The sequence below is a fragment of the Parambassis ranga genome, chromosome 13 (genome assembly GCF_900634625.1).
Source record: "Parambassis ranga chromosome 13, fParRan2.1, whole genome shotgun sequence".
Taxonomy (NCBI): Eukaryota; Metazoa; Chordata; class Actinopteri; family Ambassidae; genus Parambassis; species Parambassis ranga.
In genome coordinates this window covers 12,207,197-12,229,827 of record NC_041033.1, presented here as the reverse complement: position 1 = coordinate 12,229,827, position 22,631 = coordinate 12,207,197, and the positions used below count along the sequence as shown (strand labels likewise).

At 41.8% G+C, this 22,631-nt stretch overlaps 3 protein-coding genes across 3 annotated transcripts; 2 read left to right on the top strand and 1 right to left on the bottom strand.

Annotated features, from left to right (window-relative positions):
- Window positions 1-1,593: 1,593 nt before the first annotated feature.
- On the bottom strand, window positions 1,594-3,560 carry crybb1l3 (crystallin, beta B1, like 3). The gene is made up of 6 exons (XM_028419686.1): window positions 3,447-3,560; window positions 2,822-2,895; window positions 2,619-2,737; window positions 2,398-2,530; window positions 1,858-2,000; window positions 1,594-1,762 (listed from the first exon to the last, which is right to left on the bottom strand). The coding sequence occupies exons 2-6, from the start codon at window positions 2,885-2,887 to the stop codon at window positions 1,594-1,596; spliced, it is 630 nt and encodes a 209-aa protein (XP_028275487.1). The 5' UTR covers window positions 2,888-2,895; window positions 3,447-3,560.
- A 2,090-nt stretch (window positions 3,561-5,650) lies between these two features.
- Window positions 5,651-6,922, top strand: cryba1a (crystallin, beta A1a). Its single transcript, XM_028418797.1, has 5 exons — window positions 5,651-5,689; window positions 5,769-5,887; window positions 6,046-6,187; window positions 6,382-6,524; window positions 6,775-6,922. The coding sequence occupies exons 1-5, from the start codon at window positions 5,651-5,653 to the stop codon at window positions 6,920-6,922; spliced, it is 591 nt and encodes a 196-aa protein (XP_028274598.1).
- A 1,374-nt stretch (window positions 6,923-8,296) lies between these two features.
- cpda (carboxypeptidase D, a) lies at window positions 8,297-22,248 on the top strand. Its single transcript, XM_028418796.1, has 21 exons — window positions 8,297-8,937; window positions 9,297-9,544; window positions 12,698-12,840; window positions 12,926-13,095; window positions 13,476-13,888; window positions 13,996-14,187; window positions 14,613-14,780; window positions 14,903-15,012; window positions 15,163-15,265; window positions 15,523-15,665; window positions 15,775-15,944; window positions 16,041-16,343; window positions 16,501-16,696; window positions 16,893-17,028; window positions 17,148-17,294; window positions 17,787-17,885; window positions 17,964-18,028; window positions 18,119-18,250; window positions 18,382-18,567; window positions 20,269-20,371; window positions 20,691-22,248. Exons 1-21 carry the CDS (start codon window positions 8,297-8,299, stop codon window positions 20,915-20,917), a joined length of 4,095 nt encoding a protein of 1,364 aa, XP_028274597.1. The 3' UTR covers window positions 20,918-22,248.
- The last annotated feature ends 383 nt before the right edge of the window (window positions 22,249-22,631 follow it).

Below are 22,631 nucleotides of genomic sequence, written 5' to 3'. Positions count from 1 at the left end.
CTCATTCTCCGTGCCTCCTCCCCTTCTCGATCCGGTAAAAGATAAAAATCAGCCCTTAGCTCCCTCCCTCTCGCGCTGTAGGCTCATCGGCTCTCTCACAAGCTATTTAATCCAAATCCTGTGGCTTTAAACCGACCAGTGGTGCGTGGCTGACCGTCTGCGCGCCTCGTCATCTGCTGATGGACCAGTGCGCGCATGGCTGGGGTTTAGTCAAGAGCGGTAACGTATTTCTCACCTCAGTGATGGGTTCTGCTACCTCCTGTATGCAACTTAGATGCAGCAAGAAATAAGAGTGTGACAGGAGATGTTAACATATGTTATAATCCCTTTATGTTGCTGCAATGTGACCTCTTATTTAAAAAGAAAGTATATAAAATAAAGCTGAAATGCATTTAACTGTGTGTTTAAAAGTGAACTTCCCTCCACTTCATGCTCTGGGTTTGGTCTCCACTAGCTCCTGCATGGATAAATCAGTTTTTATTTGTCAAATAAATAATGACTATTCACTGAATATTTGTGATTCACTGAGCAGCGGGTTTGGGGATCTTTTGTGGATTTTGTGACAGTGAAGAGAGAGGTCAAACACAGAGATGAGGGTTCATTTTTGTGTCATTTTGAGCTGTAAAAATCATTTGTGGGACTTTAAATAATAATAATAACATATATTCAGACATGATTACCTTTAAAGAAAAAGTGTTCAAAACAACTTATTAATCAGCTGTACTGGTTGTACAAACTAGGAAAAAAAGAAACAGTTGAGATCGTCTTTCTGGTGTGATATTGTTTATTTTTCCATTGGAAAGTTGCCTTCCAGATGCCAGCATCCCTGAGAAAGTGTAAAACACAGATCTTTTGGACAGCCCCATCAATGAGCTGAAACAGGCCAGCCAAAAGATAGCCACATCAGCAAAGGACAGCTCTGCACAGCCATCTTCCTCTGGCTACTTTTCCCCTGCAATCACTGAGGCTTTTGTGTTTGTGGTGAGGAGATGGTGCCTCCCTCTGCCGAGCACACTCACTGCAGGGCATGTGGAGAGCTGTGAGCTGTCCATGGTAGTTGTAAACTGTGGTATGATTGTCTGCCCCTTTACCTCTCTAAAATCTATGGATCCCAGGGAGGGGTGGGGGTGGGGGGGCGGGTGCGTGATGATGATGAACAGGCTTATTGGCATCACTTCAGCGTGAAACACGTGAGCGAGTAAATAAAAATAAAATCCAAAGTTTGCAGGTATGGTTGCAAAATAGCATTGAAACAAACTAATAAACACAAACTAATGAATCTACTAATCTACTAATCCCCTTTAATCCCCATCATCACAAACATGATTAATCTAATCTTTCTATGAGGTCTGTAGACAGAGCATTGCTACTGTTTTTACCAGAATCACAGTTTCTCTGTATGTCTGTGACGATATTCAGAATTATTGACATACTTCTGAATCCCCCCAGTAAAAGCAATAACAATATTCGAAGGCAATTAGCTGGTGTAGCTTAGTGGCCATTAAATAATATTCCAAGGGATGTTTTATAGCAGCATGAGGAACCTGAACCCTTGCTGTTCCCTCCTAATAACCCACAGTCTGCTGAACTCTTCTATGAGCTCCACTCGAAGCAGCCCCTGCGGTGTGTCTGCATGTCTCTCACCCTGCGGATGGACTGGATCTGGGGATGGTGGGCTCCCCACTCATTCCAATGCTTGTAAGGGCCCATTTCAAACACATACTGGTAGCCACGGTAGCCTGGGTACTGGTAGCCGACCCAGCTGCATAAAGAAGAGGAGGAGGTGAAGAGAGACACTTAGAATTGTCCTTTTTTGTTTGATTAGAGTTTACATTTTGATGATGAGAAGCCACTTACGTTCCACCAGTGACCTGAATGCTGGCCACACGATCCTGGAAGCCATAAGACCACAGGCTTGGGATATCCTCATCGCACACTTCCATCTTACGGCCCTCAAAGTTCATACATTCATACAGGCAGATCTTGTGGTCCTGGGGGTCCTATAAAAGAAGAACACACATCATTCGTTACTGTTTCACTGTTGTTTGTTTACTTCTGATTTACTCTCTGGAAAAACTAGCAGTAAACCAGCTTCAGAATTACTGGGAAGGTGAAAATAAATGCACTTGTGTAACGCTGATTGAGGTCAGGATCAGGCCTCTGAGAGAAAAACACTTGTGATTGATTGGACTTTTTAAAACATCAAATTGAAACACAGCAGCATGAAAATATCAGCTAATAAAAGCCTTTGTCCAAAAATACTGGAGTGAGCCTAAAAATATACACATGCAGCACTATTCTCTGTGCCAGAGGATAAGAGGATGGATGAATGTGAAGTGCAAATGGAGGTCAGCAAACAAACAATGTAGCCGCAGAAAACAGTCAGCCTCAGCTTACCATGCGGACAGGCCTGAGAGACATGAAGCGGTCACACCTGTAGCTGTTGGACCAGGTGTCCCAGCGGGGGTACTCTCCCTTCTCCAGCATGAACATCTCACCGGTCATGTTCTGCTGCTCATAACCCACCCAGCTGGACAGACAGACAGATAGGTGGACAAATTATCTCAGGCAGGTTTGGGGAAAGGTGCACTCATCTGCAGTTCAGAAAGGTGACTTACGGGCCACACTCTACCCTGATGGAGCCGATTCTGTCGAAACCCTTCTCACACAGGTTATGGCACTCTCCGAACAGGTCCATCCTACGGCCCTGGAAGTTCTCGCATTCGTAGAGGTATATCTGGAAAGTGAAACAAACTGAAATTAGATATTTCAGATGCCTAAATTGAGTTTTTATTTTTAGGAAGAATAACAGCAGAAGTACCTTGTAATTGCGCATCCCCATAGCAGAGTGGCTGCCAATGCTGCCTTGAGCACCTGAGTGAGACATGATCAGATCTAAAGAGAAAAAAACATTTTATGAAATTATGAAGAAGGTAATTAAAGTAATGAATTTTAACACACAGAGTCCTCTTTCTAAAAGCTGCATTTTGTTCCTTCTATTTAATTGAACCTAGAAGAAACTAAATGATACCCCGCATCACTGATGCCACTCTGTTGCACAGATTACGGCGTGTCAGCACATTTCTACAGCACTGAGACAGAGGTCTACAATTACAAGATGTGTTGTGTGTTCTGACTAGTCGTATTTCCTGTGTAAATTTCAGAGGTTTTAGCCTTCTCACAAGGGCCAAATTTGTCAATACTCATCCATAAATTTCTAATTCATCACCTCCTTTTTAAGGATAAACGATTAATCACAATCTTTTAACTTCTTTTATGTGTGTGTTAAATTTATGTCCTCCATATCCCGCCTTCTCAGTCCAAATTTAAGGTTCTAAAAGCAGAGCCAGTCCTTGCTTGGTTCTTTCAGTCCAAAGTGTGAGCTGACAGGAAAACCACAATATTCCTCTGATAAACAGATAGAAGATCTTTGAGTGGAAACTTACAGTTACAAGTGGAGGCTGACACGGGCCGACCTTTGGAGAAAGTGATGGGCAAAGGCCTTGTGAGTAGGGATATATATATACATTCACACCCAAACACAGTCTATAGAGGCAGGATTCTGAATCCTCATTGGCTGTGAGCTGTTTGGAGCGTGATGTGGGGTCAAAGGTCATGCTGCTTATCTGTGGGCAAGCGGTGCTGATTCAGCTGCCTGTTTTGTTGTCCAGCACCATTGTGGAGGGACTGAGGGCAGTCACTGCCATCAGCAGAAAGTTTGCTTACTTCTACACACGCACATACACACACTGAGACAATTCGTTTTGAAGTCAATGCTCTATAGTTGTGTCTCTGTCATAATAAATCCTTTCTCTAATTTGTTTCTTTTCCTCCTGTCATTTTCAACAGATTTTCTTTTGTCTTTCACCTCCATATTCTCTCTCTCTCTCTCTCTCTCTCTCCCTCATAGCAGGCGGTCTAAGCCTTTAAACCCTGTGTGTGTAATGTGCTGACAGCAGGGGATGCATCTATCTCTTTTGTTTAGACAGGCAAGTGTTGGATAGACATGCTTTTGCCTTTTATAATGCTGGTTGAGCTGTATCCATACATACACATAACATGCAACCCTACACATGAGGATCATGCATACGTATTTGATTATGCAGAGTGCTATACAGTGCCATAAAAACATAACAAATATTAGATGTCCCAAAGTTGGTGCTGTGTTTTAAATAATGGAGACAGTTGATATTATATAATTGTATGTTGTATGTTACTAAAAGTGCACACATAGGTATATTTTAAAGCCTTTTATATTTATATGTTTTGTCCGCTGTCTCAGTGAGTGTTCATAAAGAAGCCATTTTTATTATTATGTTATGGTTCTGCTGAAACTAAATCATATGTATTATGTGCCACAAACAATAGTAATTTAGAAAGTGGCATTGAAAACACTGACCTGTGGCGTGAATGTAAGGATTTCAGTGTGCAGGAGGGAAGGACAATGTTCAATACAGGGTCAATTGTCACTGACCTGTCTGAATAGATGTGTGTGTGTGTGTCAGTTCTTTTGAATGCACTGGCTGTAGGTGTGCGTGCATACAGAGGCCCTTGCGTATCTGTCCCTGCCCATGACATCAGTGTGCGACTGAGCATGTGTGGAGCATGTGTAAAGGTGAAAGGACCACAGATGTGAGGTCAGTAGAGGAGGACATAGCTCAGAGATGGAACACAGAGGAAAGAAACTGGTGAGTAGATGGTTAACAGAAACATTTAGCAGGGTATTTAGACACCTTTTAGTGAGTTTTTTGAATTTGGAATCTAATTATAATTGAATCCAAGAGCCTTTTCCGATTTTTGGTTTCTGCTTGAAAGCCCTTGCACTAGAGTATCGACTGCCCATATGTGTGATGATCTGTTTCCTGCAGTATAGGCTGAGCCAGCCAGGACTTGGTCCGGCCCACTGGCCGTGGAGCATTTGGAACTTGTGCTTATTTGCACTGGGCACGGTGCCCTCCATCCAGTCCTACAGCAGCTCACTAAAGCCCAGCAGCTCAGTGCTGAACAATGACTGGAACAGCAATGTGCTGACTCCTTCCCCGACCCATAGGCCCAGCTGCTTTCCAGCACCAGCATGTATAAATAGGTCCGTTTACTCTGGGGGTCAGGACATCGTTTTTGTGGAGCCCCCTGTGAGCACGGAACAGCTATTCTTTGGGGCCAGTCAGGTAAGCCCTCTATCTTCATCCATTCAGTCTATACAGCCTTCTGCAGACCATTGTCACCTTACATTACTGTGTTGATTCTGCTGAGCTGAATAAATGTATAGGCCGAGGCCGGACATGCACATGCACATGCACACACATAGTGACACAGGGGAAACAAAAGCCGACATCAAAAGGCGACTCCATCAACTCAATCAATGTGTGTGTAGCCGGCTTAAAGAAACCCACACATGTATGACGTCAGGTGTTTCCTCTTACATCTTATAATATTACATACTAATGCTATAATATTGGGTTGCATTGTTAATGTATTCTGCACACATACAGACATAATTTTACTTTTAACTTTAATGTGTTGCATATATAATATTGGCAGTAAAACCGGCACAAACATACATTCCTGATTGGTGGTCAAAGTGGCATTTTATATGTTTTCTTTACTGCTCTGTACCTTTAGGTAAATCCACACAGAGAAACACAGTAGCATGGCTTTGAATAATCCCAACCCACTGGGACCATGGAAGGTGAGTTTTACCTCCTCCTCATGAACAGATTTCAATGTTGTGTGCCAGCGTTACACTTATACATTTGTGTCCTCTCCAGATCACAGTTTATGACCAGGAGAACTTCCAAGGCAAGCGCCTGGAGTTTACCTCAGCCTGTCAGAACATCATGGAGTGTGGCGTGGACAATATCCGCTCCCTGAAGGTGGAGTGTGGAGCGTAAGTAAGACAAAAGCATCTAGAAAGCCAGACAAAAAGATCTAGATCTAGATCAAAAGGCTGCACCTGAAATGACTATTGACCCCTTAAAGTATCTGCCAATCAGCCAATAACACAGTGATGCTGTGTATATGTGTCTGTGTGCTTGTCAATGGCAGCTGGGCAGGATATGAACACTCCAGCTTCTGTGGACAGCAGTTTGTGCTGGAGAGAGGAGAGTATCCTCACTGGGAGTCATGGAGCGGCAGCAACGCCTACCACATTGAGAGGATGATGTCTTTCCGCCCCATCTGTTCTGCTGTGCGTGTTTCCGGAAAAGTTTCATTAATTTTCACTTATGTCATGTTCTGGTTGCAGCTAAAAACAGACTATAGTGCATTCTACTGCAACAAATTTACATTTCATACAACTCAGATTCTTATTAGACATCGACAGCATATTAAAAGTCAAGGGGTGACATGTTTTATAACGTTCACTGGCACTTGTGCACACAGAACCACAAGGAGTCCAAGATGGTGTTGTTTGAGAGGGAGAACTTCATGGGGCGTCAGTGGGAGATAAACGATGACTACCCCTCTCTGCAGGCCATGGGCTGGGGCAACAATGAAATCGGGTCCATGCAAATTCAGGGTGGCGCGTAAGTCTCAGCATCTCATGATTCTGTCTCAGATTTGCTTTAAATACTGTATGCTACCTGCAGACCAGTCAACCCTTAGCAGCAAATCCTGCTCTGCAGCTGAAAGCTGTTTTATATGTATGCATCAGAAATTATTTTTTTTCCTCCTCTAATTTTAATTGTGACTATTTTAGTCTAAAAATCATTTTATTTCACACAGTATGTAAACCACACACTTAACATTAATCACTTCTTCCCTCTCCTCCTCCAGCTGGGTGTGCTACCAGTTTCCTGGTTACCGTGGTTACCAGTACATCATGGAATGTGATCGCCATGGTGGTGAATACAAACATTACAGAGAGTGGGGCTCCCATGCTCAGTCCTTCCAGGTGCAGTCGCTGCGTCGAATCCAGCAATGAGACCTGCAGCCTCCTCTCCCAACCTTCTCAGTCTTTACCTCCTCCTCCTCCTCTTCCTCCCTTCACCCAGTCATTCCAGCACCTCCTGGTGCTTTAACAATGAGATGTTTACAGCACTTTTGTTTTGTTCTGTTGCCAAATGAAAATAAAAGAGAAGAATTAAGAAGAAAAGCTCCTGACTGATGCCCCACAGAGGAAACAAGATGAATTTAATAAGTGTCGAGCTGGCAGCAGGGTGGTAATGTTACACGTTGCTCCTCATATGTGTGGGTAAAAACAGTGCTATGAGAGATCAACCAAGAAAGAATGGGCAACTTAAAATAAAGTACAAGAGTCTGCTGCTAACCTCCATGGTGTTTAGTTGTGGCTTATTTTAATTCTTTATTTCTGTGAAGCTTTATGTTTTATCCAGATGTGAACCCCTCCACTTCAAATTAAATACTGCTACCTCTTTCTTCATTAAAAAGACTAGTTTAAAAAATGATTTACTAATCATAACAGAGATGATTAATACCAACAACAACCAACTACAGTCACGTTTATATGTAAACACAATTATATTTTACTCCATTCAGACAGAGCCACTGTACACAAAGCATGAAGTGTCCTGATGGTTGTATAAGTGCATAAGTGACATAAAATAACAGCACTGATAAGGAAGCCACACAATCACGCTCATTTTCATTCACCTAATGTTTAACCTGAGCTAACACAGAGATGTCATATGTACAGAGAACATATTCAAACTTCAACAAATGGGGAGTGCTCTTTACTTATGGTTTTCTGGGCCTCTGCTTTTGTTCGCTGGAGGAACCCTTGTTAGTCTGTGGGGGTCTTTTGACAAATATACAATTATAGGAGTACTCACTCTCTCCAGCTTGACAATTGTGATATTTCCCACAGACATATTTGTACTGTATCCTAAAGTTTTTGTGGTCTTTCACATCTTGGCCAGGACATACATAATTACCCCTTAACTTTTAGACGAGTTATTTGTCTCTTTTCTTCACTTGAAAGTCAGAAATAATGTGCCATTCACCATGAAGCCGCATGTTTTGCATACATATAAATAGATTTAATGTCGTATGTTAAGTGAATAAGATGCTGACAGTATGAGACCATTTTTGGAACTGTTTGTTCGCTATACCCTGAAATAAAACATAAAATAAAACTCTTTTGTCCACCTTAAAGTGACGTCACGGCAGAGCCCCGCCCCTGTGATGTGAACGGAAGTGAAAGGAAACAGGCAGGCCAGACGGCTCTGACAGCGAAAATAGGTCCGACGGTGGGAAGTTAGTACACACAAAAACTGGTTCTGGGGTTTGTTATTTAGTTGGAAAGTCCTTTAGGTGTAGGGGTGGAATTTACGACAACATGGCAGACACATGGAAACATCTCTGGACGACGCCGAAAGTACTGCTGTTACTTTTCGCCCTCCTTCTGGTTTTTGTTGTCTCTCCTGGTGACGCCAGGCTGCACCGGACACGGAGCGCTGGCCTCCCGACAGAGGAAACTTACAACAAATACTACAATTTTCTTGACCTAACCGAACGTTTACGTTCATTAGCCCAGGAATACCCCCACATAGCTAACCTGTCGAGCATAGGTAAGTCTGTGGATGGCAGGGAGCTCTGGGTGATGCGGATCACCGCGGACCCCAACACGGACACACCGGGGAAACCCAAATTTAAATACGTGGGGAACATGCACGGAGACGAAACCGTGTCTAGGCAGGTGTTGGTTTACCTCGTGGAGTACCTGCTGACTAAATACGGAGAAGAAACGCGCATTTCTGAGCTCGTGAACAGCACGGATATTTACATCATGCCGAGCATGAACCCAGACGGGTTTGAGAAATCTAGAGAGGGGGACTGCAGTGGTGAGACCGGGGGTCGAAACAATGCCAAAGACATGGATTTAAACAGAAGCTTTCCTGATCAGTATGATGGGACGAGTGTCGATTCCAAGAATATCCCAGAAGTGATGGCAGTGATCAGATGGATCCAGGAGAAAAAGTAAGTGCAGGGTCTGTACGAGTTCCAGCACTCATAATCCTTTGTTTAAGGGTTTAGAAAATGTCAAACATTTAGTGTCCCAGCATAACGTTTGCATATTTACAGTTTTGATCTTTGTTAAATGTGTGGCTCATTAAAGGATCTGCAAGAACCACTGTCCTGGACACCTTAACATCATGGTGGCTCACTTTGAAGAGTACACTTCCAGCTTGGGTGTGCAAATAAATATTCACCTAAGAAAAGCTGCCCTGCCAGCCTAGCGGCTACTGTGCAGGAAGAGGATATCCCTCTAAACATCTTACACATTACAGTGGAATTATATCCTCATACCACAAAAAAATCTGCCTTTGTATCTCCAGGTTCGTGCTGTCAGGAAACCTGCATGGTGGCACTGTCGTTGCCAGCTACCCTTTTGATGACTCAGCCTCCCATCAGCGACAAGGCCACTATAGCCAGTCGGAGGATGACAGCCTTTTTCGCCACTTGGCCCTGGTGTACTCCCATAACCACCCTGTGATGAAGACCGGCATTCCCAACTGTCCCGATACCCCAGATGAGGTTTTTAGAGATGGCATTACCAATGGGGCTCAGTGGTATGATGTGTCTGGTGAGTTGATGTGTTTTTAATGACACTCCTGTGTGTGTGTGTGTGTGTCACAGATTTCACAGTGCAGTGAAGAATCACATGATTATAGATCATAATGCGATTAGCAAATTTTAAATTCTGTCTGTGAAAAGGCTTAGTAGGAGTCTGAATCATGTATGTTTATTATTGCCCTCAGCGAGTGGTCTCTTAAAGAGGAAATAACAGTCTACCTGTCTTTACACCAGTCCACAAATACCTTGGCTGCGTGTTGCCACAGAAACTAGAGTGGAACTTTAAATGAATGACCTATTGTTGTACATCAGTCTCTATTTTCTAGAGTTTATATTTGCTGTGAATAGCTGGCAACTAAAACTGCTCTTCTGAATGCTGAAAATCTTTTTGTTTCATTGCTGGATTGTTTGCACCGTGTAGGTTTGTGCAAGCATTGTGTATACAGGCTGTAGGCTGTGTGAATATAGGTTAGGTTCAAATTATTATTTCCCAACATGTCTTTTGCTGCCATTGTGGTAGGGTTTTCTTACATTTCTTATTTTACAAGTTTGAAGCAGAGTCGCTTCAGTGAAATTCAGAGAGCAATATGAAGCATTCAGTTCTTGCATGCTGAAGCTACTTAGACGTTTTCTTCATTTTTTTGTCATTTCTATAGCTCTGACTGTTTTTTGACCAATCATACACCTCATCTGGCTGCATTATGTTACATCTTGTGGCCCTATACAGCTTCTTTAACAGAGCTGCTCTTGAAACATTGGCAGCCTATAATAACCCAGAAGTTTTTAGCTGAAACACTGTGCTCATCTTGGGTGTGCCATATGTTGAAAGAGGGAAAATTGTAAGCACCTAAACTCAGAGCACATTGCTCATCCTGTTTGTCTGACAACACCTGTAATTATTGAAAGCAGCAGGTATCCCTTCAAGGCTGTGTTAACACACATAAGCTGAAACTTTTTACTAAATATTCTTTACAGTGTCATGATTTCGGGCCTTTTTGGGAAGCAGCGACGTGTATGCAGCTTTAAGTTATTGCAGTGCTTTCTCGAGTTGTAGTAAGTTTCAAACAATGACAGTGTGTTTTCTACATACTGACTCACCATGGATTGGCATGATTTTTTTTTACCTCAGCTAGGTTAATTACAGTTTGTCTCCAGACCTAGCATGTTTTGCTGCATCATTTCTTAGAAATGTGAGGGTTTCTTAACTTAACTTTCTTACAGAGGTGTTCTAATTTAACCTGGACGATCCACCCAGACATGGGTATGTCAGTATGTCAGTATGTCAGAATACCTTTAAATACTATTTGTCCCCTTACTTTATATTGTGTCATTACATTATCAGACTATTTGTTTACCCTTGGATTAACTGTGACTGTTAATAATTACCACCTAGTGCCTTAAGCACACAGTTTAAAATGCCAGCAGGAAACGAATAAGTTAATAAGCAAATACTTATTACTTGTTAGTTTGAAAACCAAGAACCACAGACCGTAGGAAAGGGCACATTAACACTGTTAACATGAGCTATTTGTTAAAGTTCTTAGCAGTGGCAGTATTCATATCTTGTGGTGAAGACGGATTGAATAGACAATACCTTTTCTGTTTGAAGTGTCCCAGTGGATAATATGTCACTGCTAAACCTGGAATAATAGCAGCTGATGAAAATGGTCAGGACATTGTGTCATATAATGAGTATTCCGGGCAGAGTGCCACGACCGGGACACATTTTGTTTGCTGTCAGAGTATGATATAATGATTTAGCTAAAACTTTTTTGTCAGTCTGCTCGGGGGCTTTCTGTAGAAAATGGCAATGTTAAGAGTCTAAAGAATTTATGGATTAAAAGTTGTTTTTTTGTTCCACAATATTTTCTGAAAGATACTGTATGTTGCTGCCTTCAGACAGGTCAAGTGTATAATGTAAGTGTATAATGTTACTGTATGAAAAACAGCTCAATAGCCATGGTAATCTGATGGCCCTGTGACCGTCTGAGCATGCTCAGAGCAACTACTTCAATGCTGCGTCACTCTAGAAAGCATGTGACAGTCATACATGACTAAAAGTAGAATACATTTGTTATGCCACTGCATTGCACAGCCCTAAATGTCATCTATGATAAAAGCATCCATGTGTCCTACACAGAAAGTTCAACTTCTGTCCCTGACTTTGGCTTTATTGTCTTGCCCATTGTATCCGTTTCAGGGTGAGTCACTGGATCCTGGTATACGGACAGGATATTTAAGGCTAATCTGTGTGCATATGCAGGATGTTTGCCTTAAGTGATTGCATTGAAGACAATAGCACTTGATTGAGTTAAACCATTTAAAGTAAGCTAAGTAAAATAAGCTCCTTTTGTTATGTTGATGTTGTGTTTAACCATCATGTCGGCAGCAAATGAGCCATAATAATTGCTTTGTCAAAAAAAATGCTTATCTAGAGCTAATTTGAGGCTTCTGCTGCATGAATGTAACTGATGACTGTGTTTGTGTTGTGTATTTTAGGATGTCTTGTCTGCTCTCTGAGACAAGCCACAGCACTGAATGCAGCCCTTCTCTATAGCTTGTAGGGTTTGCATTGAGACATTTGGCAGGAGTTTTGTGAAATGGGCTGCAGGAAACTCCCTTTAAAGTTGTGTACTTATTGTGTTTTGTGCTGTTAAGTGTTTTTTTTTTTATTGAGAATGACAAAGCGTTAGTAACTTTGCAGAAGTTATTTATCAGTGTTTGGTGTGCACACCCTTTTACTTCTTGTTTCATTTGGTTCCTGTGGACACCCAGCAGGCTGTCATGGCAACCCTCCAGCCGGGAGGCCTCTGACTGCCAGCTGTCGTTCCACAGGGATGGCCAGCCAAACAGCTTTCCCTCGTATGTATGTGTGTGTTTCTGTTTGCTGTACCGAAGGGCTAGGTGGCTGGTAAATGTCATGGCCTCTTGCCACACTAAACACTCTCTTTAAACTATGGCATTTGAGGGACAAGGGCAGACTCAGGCTTTTCCAGACAGACCCCCTTTCACTTGTAATGAGCTGGCCTGGCACCAGTGCAGTTAAACTTGGAGGAGAATGTGTTGCTTTACTTGTATTTTACACATTAGACTGTAAATCCCCTTATGAGTACATGACTTTTCTAGCATGCCGTTTTTTTTACATTGCTATTCTGCTATTCAGGAGGGATGCAGGACTACAACTACCTCTATGGAAACTGTCTGGAAATCACCTTAGAGCTGAGCTGCTGCAAATATCCTCCTGCTGATGAGCTCCACAGGGAATGGGATTTAAACAAGGAATCCCTGCTAGCCTACATAGAACAGGTACATATAATTTAGAGGTGATTATAAATATTATAATGTAATGTAATGTTTAGTTTTTTAAGATGCCCTTGTTGCTGTCTCCCAGGTACATATAGGTGTTCATGGCTTTGTGAAAGATGCAGTAAGTGGGGCAGCGCTCGCAGATGTCAGCATTGTGGTGGCAGGCATTCGCCACAACCTGACCACAGGAAAATATGGCGACTACCACCGCCTGCTGCTCCCAGGAACATACAACATCACCGCTGTGTCTCCAGGGTGGGTGATACCTGTCATTTTCCTTCACGTAGGACATTTTTGTAGAGGTCATTTGTTGATGTACAACCCTTTATGCAAAGAAGTAGGTTTAAAATTTCAGAGCCAGTTGCTAACTTGTTTCCAGTTAATTCAGTGATTAAAATAAGTGCTTCCCATAAGAAATTCATATTTCACCCACTTCCACTTAAAATTACTCAGTAACTCTCTGTGGTAAAGTAAACAGTTTTTTTTCAATTCACCAGAGAGCGTCCTGGTAAAGATATTAAAGGATACACAATAATGTTTTTCTGTCATGGCATCTGTAAATTCTGATTTTCTACGTGGTGATTTTTAAGGTAGAGCTGAAGTCCTCAGGAATGTTTTTTTTTCTGCACACATAGATATTCAGCCATGACGCACAGCAGGGTCCAAGTCATGGAGGGCAAAGCCACAGAACTTAACTTCACCCTGGCACCTGTGGTCAGTGAGAGGGCAGATAGCATCACTGTGACGACAACAACCTCAGTGCCGTCCACAAGTCATCCAAATGTGTCCAACTCCTCGAGCTCCACACAGACCACAGTGGTTCCTTCTGAGGGAAACAAGAGCAGCACACCTTCACTCCCACCGGAGCACCAGACTATCCAGCCTCAGGAATTTCGTCACCACAACTATGCAGACATGGAACTTTTCTTACGCAAATACAACAGCGAGTTCCCCACTATTACCCATCTTTATTCTGCTGGACGCTCTGTGGAAAACCGTGAGCTCTATGTGATGGTCATCTCAGACAACCCTGCTGTTCACGAGCATGGTATCACTTAGATGTTTGCACCTCTGATTGTTCTTAACGTGTACATTCTTTTAAATTGTGTTAATGCTGTCTGGTAATACAGAATTATATTTCTCGCTCTCTGCTAGGTGAGCCTGAGTTTAAGTATGTGGGCAACATGCACGGCAATGAAGTGGTGGGTCGAGAGTTATTGCTCAACCTCATTGAGTACCTGTGCCGTAACTATGGTAGTGATCCAGAGGTCACTGGGTTGGTCAACAACACCCGCATTCACATCATGCCCTCTATGAACCCTGATGGCTACGAGGTAGCCACTGAAGGTAAGGGAAACGAACATAAGCACATACTATGATATTATTAAACAAGGTTCCTCTAGCTGCCGTATCTCCTCTTATGTGTAACTTGGGAACGTGTAATGTGTATTGTGAGAAATATTTCAGCGTACAGTTACAGTTAACAGCTCTCAGGTGTAAGATGCTTTGCTTTTGGATACATGAGCAAAGGTGTAACATTACAGAAGTTGCAGACAGTAAGTTGATCATTTAACTATGCCTTGAGTATTTTTTTACATATTTCTCCTTACATACTGCATCTGTCATGTCATCTGTCTTTAGTTACACTGCCTTTTTACAGCCACACAGCATTTCCTCCTTCTGTCAACTTGTGTAAGAGGAAGAGGTTTTTCACACCTTCAAGCATGTCAGTTCACGTTGATGTCTCATCACTACTGTTTGTGTCCTCACAGGTGATGTAAATGGCGACAAAGGACGCAACAACAGCAACGATTATGACCTGAACCGCAACTTTCCAGGCCAGTTTGTTACCACCTCACAGAGGAGACAGCCTGAGACTTTAGCAGTGATGAACTGGCTGAAGAGCATCCCCTTTGTTCTGTCAGCCAACCTCCATGGAGGCACGGTCTAGTTTTCAAGTTTCATGGCAAATAATTCACAAATTAAATTTCAATAAAATATCCAAATCGATATTTATTCAGTTATTTGAAATATGCTTTGTCTCTTTTTTGTATGAATTCAGGTTTCTTGGTGGTGAACTATCCCTTTGATGACGACAATGACGGGATTGCCCACTACAGCAAGACGCCTGATGATGAGGTCTTTCGACAGGTGGCAAAGGCCTACTCACAGGTAACTTGATACAGTTACAATGGGATCTGTTTCAGGCTGACATAATGTCTGCTTGTGGTTTCATCTATTTGAAAACAAATTCTCTGCGCTGTGAACTTGGCTACAACGATACTCATTGTTTTCTTTTTACTCATGTTTGTGTGTGTGCAGGAGAATCCTCTGATGCACAAAGGGCACCCTTGTGAGGGCATGTACCCCGGTAAAAGCTTTGAGGATGGCATCACCAATGGGGCTCAGTGGTACATTGTTTCTGGTATGCCTACATCTTTCATCCTTTGTTGTTCACCACATTTATTTTCTTACAAAGCAAACTTTTGTATATGAGGTTTTTGGTTTATCATTTAGAACATTGTTTTGTTTATACAAATGATGTAAAATAGTGTTACTGTAAGTGCAGCTTTCCGTGGTAGCAGGATGAATGATCATCTCACATAATTTGTCACATAATGTTTTGTTAGTGTCTAAAGTGTGTGACATTAACTAACATGAAGTTTCCTTGTTTTTGTCCAGGTGGCATGCAGGACTGGAATTACTTAAATACCAACTGTTTTGAGGTGACCATAGAGCTTGGCTGTGTCAAGTACCCTCTGGCCAAGGAGCTGCCAAAATACTGGGAACAAAACCGACGAGCCTTGCTTCAGTTTTTACACCAGGTGGTAAACACAGCTCTCAGCAGGAACTTGAGCTTTCTCATCTTGCTCTACAATTTTTCCTTAGGATTGCATTTACTTATGTGTATGTGGGTCTTTCTGTTTTTTTTAGGTTCACACTGGAGTTAAAGGCACAGTCTCTGACCTTGGGGATGGCACAGGAATTCCCAACGCCACCATCAGTGTGGAGCGGGTAAACCATAACATCACCACAGCTCACAGAGGAGACTACTGGAGACTGCTGATTCCTGGGACTTACTCGATCACTGCCTCCGCCCATGGGTAATATTTGTACCTAAGTAGAAAAATTTGAATTTAAGTGTATATTTCATTGCATTCTTTTTCTTCCTGCTAACTTTAACTGTTCCTGATGTCTAGGTATACACCTGTGACGATCTATGCCACAGTCTCAAAGGATCGAGTGGAGGTGGTGGACTTCAGACTGACACGTTTGCACACAGACAGTAGTGGCCAGTCTATCAGTGGCCCTCAGCCCACACAGAACCCATCTGAGAAGGAGTTCCAGAGTTTAATCAAGGAGCTCTCTCTTGGCCAGGGTCTAGACGAGCTGGTCAGGATGACAGCAACAGAGAGCAACTTCCGCTACCGACGCTCCAAAGAGCTGTCCGCCTTCTTGCGTGGCCTCACGCTTAACTTTCCTAAAATCACTTATTTACACAGGTAGGAGAACTTTTTTCCACCAGGCCTTCTATTTTTATTATGCACACACATTACAGTAGATGCTCTGTTTCAGAACTTCATTTACTATCCATACAGAAAGATTATTATAAATCTTTGTGAAAAAAATACATTCTGATTTCTCCTCCTCTGTGTCCAGTTTGGGTCAAAGTGTGGAGTTTAGAACTATTGTGGCTCTGGAAATCTCCAACAAACCAGAAGAAGCTGAACCCTCTGAGCCAAAGATCCGCTTTGTTGCAGGGATCCATGGCAATGCCCCAGTGGGCACAGAGCTCCTGCTGGAGTTTGCTGCCTTCCTCTGTATCAACTATGGCAAGAACCCAGCCATCACCAGGGTGAGTTAATGCTGCTAGTGTGTAGTGTAACTGAAGGTTTTTTTTTTTTAATTTGTTTTGTGGTATTTGTTTCTTTATTAGATAGACCAATGAAAATAGATGGGATCAGGTTTCCCACTGGATTTCCTCAGACTATATAAATATAAAGTTCAGCCATTTGGTAATAATTCCTTTTCCATCCATTTTCCTTTTGTAGCTGATCAATGAGACACGCATTTTCATTGTGCCTTCTGTCAACCCTGACGGACGAGAACAGGCTGTTGAGAAGCAGTGCACATCTAAACAGGGCATGACCAACGCTAATGGAAAAGATCTGGACACGGACTTTTTTGGTCAGTTGTGTGTTTGTGTATGTGTACACCTGACACCTTGAAATAAAAGATTGCCTATTTATCTTCCCCTCAATAAAACATACTCTGTTTTGATTCTGTTTTCTCTCTTACCTTGATAGGAAATGCATCACAGCGTGTGGTGGAGGCCCAACCTGAGAGCAGAGCAATGATGAACTTCATTCTAAACAAGGGCTTCACTCTATCTGTTGCCCTTGACGGAGGCTCCCTTGTTGCTACTTACCCCTATGACAAACCTGTCCAAACTGGTAACACCTCCATATACAAAACAACCTTTTATTTCTTTACACACCTGTTTTGTTATATTGTGTATGTTGTATATTTACTTATTTTAAAGTGAGTTTATGGAAGTGATTTGGAGGCACATTCAGGATGCTCCACTGCCATTTATGGTGGCCCATTTTTACAATTTGCTTAAAGGTGACCACAACATGCCATTCTTTATCTAGAACTGACAGCATGAAATTTTGCTCTAAAGAACTAACCCCAAGCTCCTTTAACTTGAAAGAACATTGGGAAGCTATCCTGTCATCCAGGCCTCAAGACAAGTTTGGCATTTTTGATGCAATTGCCAGCAGTATAGACTGATGTATTTTAGTTACATAAAATGTTAAAAGTCAGGCACAGCTTTTAGGTTTTTCAGAGCCAACAGACTGGCTTGACAATTACAGCTATAATAATGCTTTGTATAACTGCCACATTTGTCTGTAAACAGTTATCGAACTTTTTTTTGTTTCCAGTTGAAAATGAGGGCACATTGAAGTACTTGGCAAGCGTGTATGCCAACAACCACCCTAAGATGCACCTTGGAGACACCGGATGCTCCAATAATGGGCAGAGTATGTCATTCATATACTGTGAACTCTTGTCTATTGATCATGAATATCAGTAATTAATAGCTAATTTCTGTCATTCAGTGGGCAACATCCCAGATGGAGTAATGAGAGCAGCGGAGAGACAAAGTCACATGGGGAGCATGAAGGTAAACAGTGCCAGCAACATTTGCTACAATTGCAAGTTTTTAATTTTAATATGATCTCATATGTCCTTTTGTGTCTAAATGTTCTCCTAGGACTTCAGTATGGATTTTGGCCACTGTCCAGAAATAACAGCGTATACTGGCTGCTGTCTGTTTCCTCCTGCTGAGCACCTGTCCACACTCTGGGATGAGAACAAGAAGCCTCTCCTGAGCATGCTGGTGGAGGTATAATTCAAGATTCTATCAGTGCAACACAGGAACTTAAATGGACTTGTAACAGTAACACATACAGAATTTTAATGGTTTAATTTTTTAAGACATCGTGCAGTTTTAACTTTCATTTCCACTCCATGCAGGTCCATAAAGGGGTGCGCGGTGTGGTTAGGGACAAGAGTGGAAAACCTATTGTCGGGGCGATCATTGTGCTGAATGGAGGTGTCAGAGTCTTTACTTCAGAGGGTGGCTACTTCCATGCCCTGCTGGCTCCTGGAAACCACAATATAGAAGCTGTTGCTGATGGCTACCAGCAACAACGTCAAAAGGTACAGGGCTGTACTTTTTACCTTTATTGTGCAAGTTAGGTGTACTAACTCATGGGAATATTTGCATTAGTATCAGTATTTTAAATATGTATTCAGTTCTTTTAAGATATGGTAAGTAAAAAAGATACAAATTACAGATTCTTTGTCATGTTTTATCTGTAGGTACATCACTAATATTAACACCTTTTAATGGTTCTTTTGATTTTATATTTATGACAAGAAAAACTGTATTTCATTTTTGAAAATTAAGTTAATTAGTAAGTTAATAAAACAAAGAGATTGAATGTGTGTTTTTTAGTATTGAAAAGCAGAGACAGTACAACAATGTATGTTGCAACATACACTGTTGGTGGGGCTCTTGCACTTTACGTTATTTCAGTCATTTGCAGAATTGGGCAGATTGAGCAAGTACAAACCCCACTTAAAAATGCAAGATTCACAAATTTGACATCATTCTGAAGTTCATAAATAGAAACTTCACTTAAACACTTGAAAAAGCATTTGAAATGTCAATTCTACCTATTGCACAGAGATGCAACAGGAACACAATTTGACAAAATAAATCATAAAGATGTCACATTTATGTCAGAAAATGTCTTTGAGAGATTATTACAGGGGTTCTCCTTTATAGTTCTATGTCTATGTATGGTGTAGGGCGAAGCAGACAAAATCTTTCCATCACCTCCACTTTTCCATTTTCATGTTCTGAAATTTGGAGAGAGGGGTAGGCCAGCTCTATAAACAGATGTTGCTTGATGGTACGCCCCAGATCCAGACTGTAGGCTGTGAGCATTCCACAGGGACTGAAGAGCAGTGGATTCACCACTGAATGATAGATCTGCTGGTAATCTGCTGCAGTGAAACCGTGGATGATCAGAGCAGGGCTGCAGGTCTTCTCCTCTGTAGAGACTTCTTTGCTGCTTTGTGGCAAATCAGAAGGATCCGGGAGAACAGCAGCGTTCCTCAGATATCTGTCATTCATGGGTTCCTGGAAGGTTGCTTCTCTCTGCTTACACACACGGTCCAAATTATAACCTGTGCATTTCCTCTTCTTTATGGCCTCCCCATATTTCTTTGGGCATCGGATACTCTGCCTTAGGCTGTAAGGACGCATGGTATACTTCTGGAAATGAAAGGGACATTAGTTTCTGTAGATTGTCTGTCTTGCTATCAGTAAACAGAAACACCTTCAACAAGGATTATAACAGAAAGATACACTTACATTTAGGGTGTGTTTAGACCGCATCACTAAATAAGGTCTGGTATCCCATGGTTTGAAATCCTTATGTCCTGAACAGAATGTACTTTTTTTTCCCACTCTGCGCTTAATTACTGAGATCTCCTTGTGGTGGAGAAAAATACAAAAAGTGAACCCTCAGATTTACCTCTCAGCTGACTAATTTTGTATTTATTTTTAAGCCACAACTATTTCAGATTCTCAAGACAACCTGCACCACATTATACTAAGCAGTCACACCTGCAAATTAGACTTGCTAATTGGGTAACTAACAAACACACTTCTAGTGAGAGCTCTTAAGAAGAGGACTAAATGCATTTAGGATGGATAAGATGGGGCTTTTTTCCTATGTATTTTATATGTTAGTGCATCAGAAAATTTAGTTTCATTGTCTAAAAAACACCCATAATTTTGACATTCTGCTGCTTTATTATTGACTTTTAAGCATTTCTGTTGTCTTTCAGGTTGTTGTATCTTCCTATGAAGCTTCTAGCTTCATTATCATTGAGTTTGACATGGACAACAGCATCTTTGGCCTGCCAAGAGAGTTTGTTGTGGCTAGTGCAGGTATGTCTGAAAAGACCTTTTGTTACCTGTGCTCACCACATTATTTTGCTTGCGTCTTGCACAAGCAAAGCGACTTTTTGCTAGTGGTGTTTGCTTGCTGTTATTTACTTACATGCTGTGGTTTTGCATCTAGCAGACAGGTCTTCTGAAATATTTTCTTTATATAGACGATTAAAAAACAAACAAAAATAATTGCTGGAAGGTGAGTGATGGAATGTGTTTATGTAAATAAAATTGTCTTCTTTTAGTTTTTTTTTAGAAACTTGGAAACTGTTTACGTGTAGACATGCTGAGTTGTGCGTTTGTCTTCTTCCTGCAGCGGCCTCCATGACAGCATTGGTGGTGACGGCATGCATCATCTGGTGTGTGTGTGCAGCAAAATCTAATCGACAGAAAGATGGCTTCCATCGCTTGCGACAGCACCGAGATGAGTATGACGATGAGATCCGGCTCACCTCTATGGGATCAAAGAAGTCCCTGCTAGCCCATGAGTTTCAGGACGAGAGTGAAAGCGATGAGGAGACACTGTATGCCAACAAAATCTGAGAACCATGGCAGCAGTTTGGCTGTTTGCTCAGTGTTAACTGAGCTCCCCCTATTTAAAGAAAAAAACAAACCAACAAGAATCAGGATGAGCAGCTTCTGTGTCTTTAACTCATGAGTGAAGACATTTTTTTCCTGTTATACCAATAAGTTCTGAAGATTCACCGTTATTTGTGCCACAAGTTAATACACCTGCTGGTGTCTTGGTGTCTGCTGCAACTCTGCTTGACTGGTTCAACAGATTGAAAGTGGAAAATGACAAAGTTCAGTCCGCTGTTACTTCATCCATCCTTTACTGCAGCCTTTTTTTGTTTATTTCCGAGCCGTTAAAGCATTCTTTGACCACTATCTGTCTTGCCCGACTGAGGAGTGGAGCTGATTTGATTCCAGAGGAACTCCTCAGTGGATGTAGAAGTGCTTTCTCCCACAATCTCCCCACTGCATTCTGCCACCACCACTGTATTTTTTTTTTCTGCATCTGACTTCTGATTTCTTGATTTGATTTATGATTTATGATTTCTTTAGCTCCACTCAAGTGTCCGAGCCTTTGAAAGACTGAATGCAGTACTGTGCCTTGGCCTCTCTAAAGTTTACAGTCACAGTCGGGCTGTAATATGTGACAGAAAGCAACACAGTGAATACTTGGTCTATACTGGAATTTGATCCATCCTTTACTCAGGTGGTACATAAAGAGAGAAATCTAAAGGCTGCTGAACTCAAAGTTGCCCTGTTCTGCACAGATGACTCTCACCTTGCTGACCTAGGTGCAGTAGTCCCCCCCCTCCCATGGGTCAGTGTTGTGAATAGAAATTGTTTTGGGAGCAATCCTCTTAAAAGCGTCAGGGAGAATCTGTTAACATGCTTCACCCTGCCCAGCTCTATGTATGTATGGATGCCACTTGCATTTTAAGGAAAGCAAGAGTCATTCCATATCACTGGTCAAGGGGGGAAAACACAGATCTGTAATCATGATAAGAATGTCATTTGTGTTTCTTCACCCATCTGTTGTAATATAGTTTCATTCTGTCAATGGAAAATGATTGCTGACATTGATGGATGTCACATTGAGTTTGTGCCCTGTGGTTTTCACCATAACTGTAATGTCAATATAAAGGTTTTTTTTCTTTTAACTGAATATCTTTTTCACCTATACGTAAAAGTTGTCCATTAGCTTTTGGAGTCAGAACCTCTCATCCTGCAGGATGTTCATGCCCAGTGCAATGTGTTTTTCAGATTTGATCAAGTATATTGTGGTTAACTTCCTTTTTATGGAAGGATGGTGCAGTAATATTCGTTCATTGCTTGATTATGTACACATTAAAAGAAAAATTGAGGCTCTGGATGTCATGACAGTGCAGGTATGCACACAATGCAGAAATGCAAGTTAAGTGGAATGCCTAAAAGGTAAGAACATCACCTTACACATCTTCAAGCATACCAGATAAACCAAAAGAATGAAATCCACTGTCCCTGACTATTTTACATCATTGCACTGGATGTCAGGTAACACTTAATGTTGGGATGTTCTGCATGATTTTCATCCAGCAGTTTGAAGCAATACTCATTCTCTCCAGAGTTTGTCCTGATCTCCATTTATAAGAGATTATCTTCTGACAAACTTTAGGGAGATAGTGTTGTATATTATTTTTCTTATTCTGTGTATGTGAACACAAGTGTGTGTGGATTTTGAAAGTTGAGCGCATGTCGTGGTCATGCA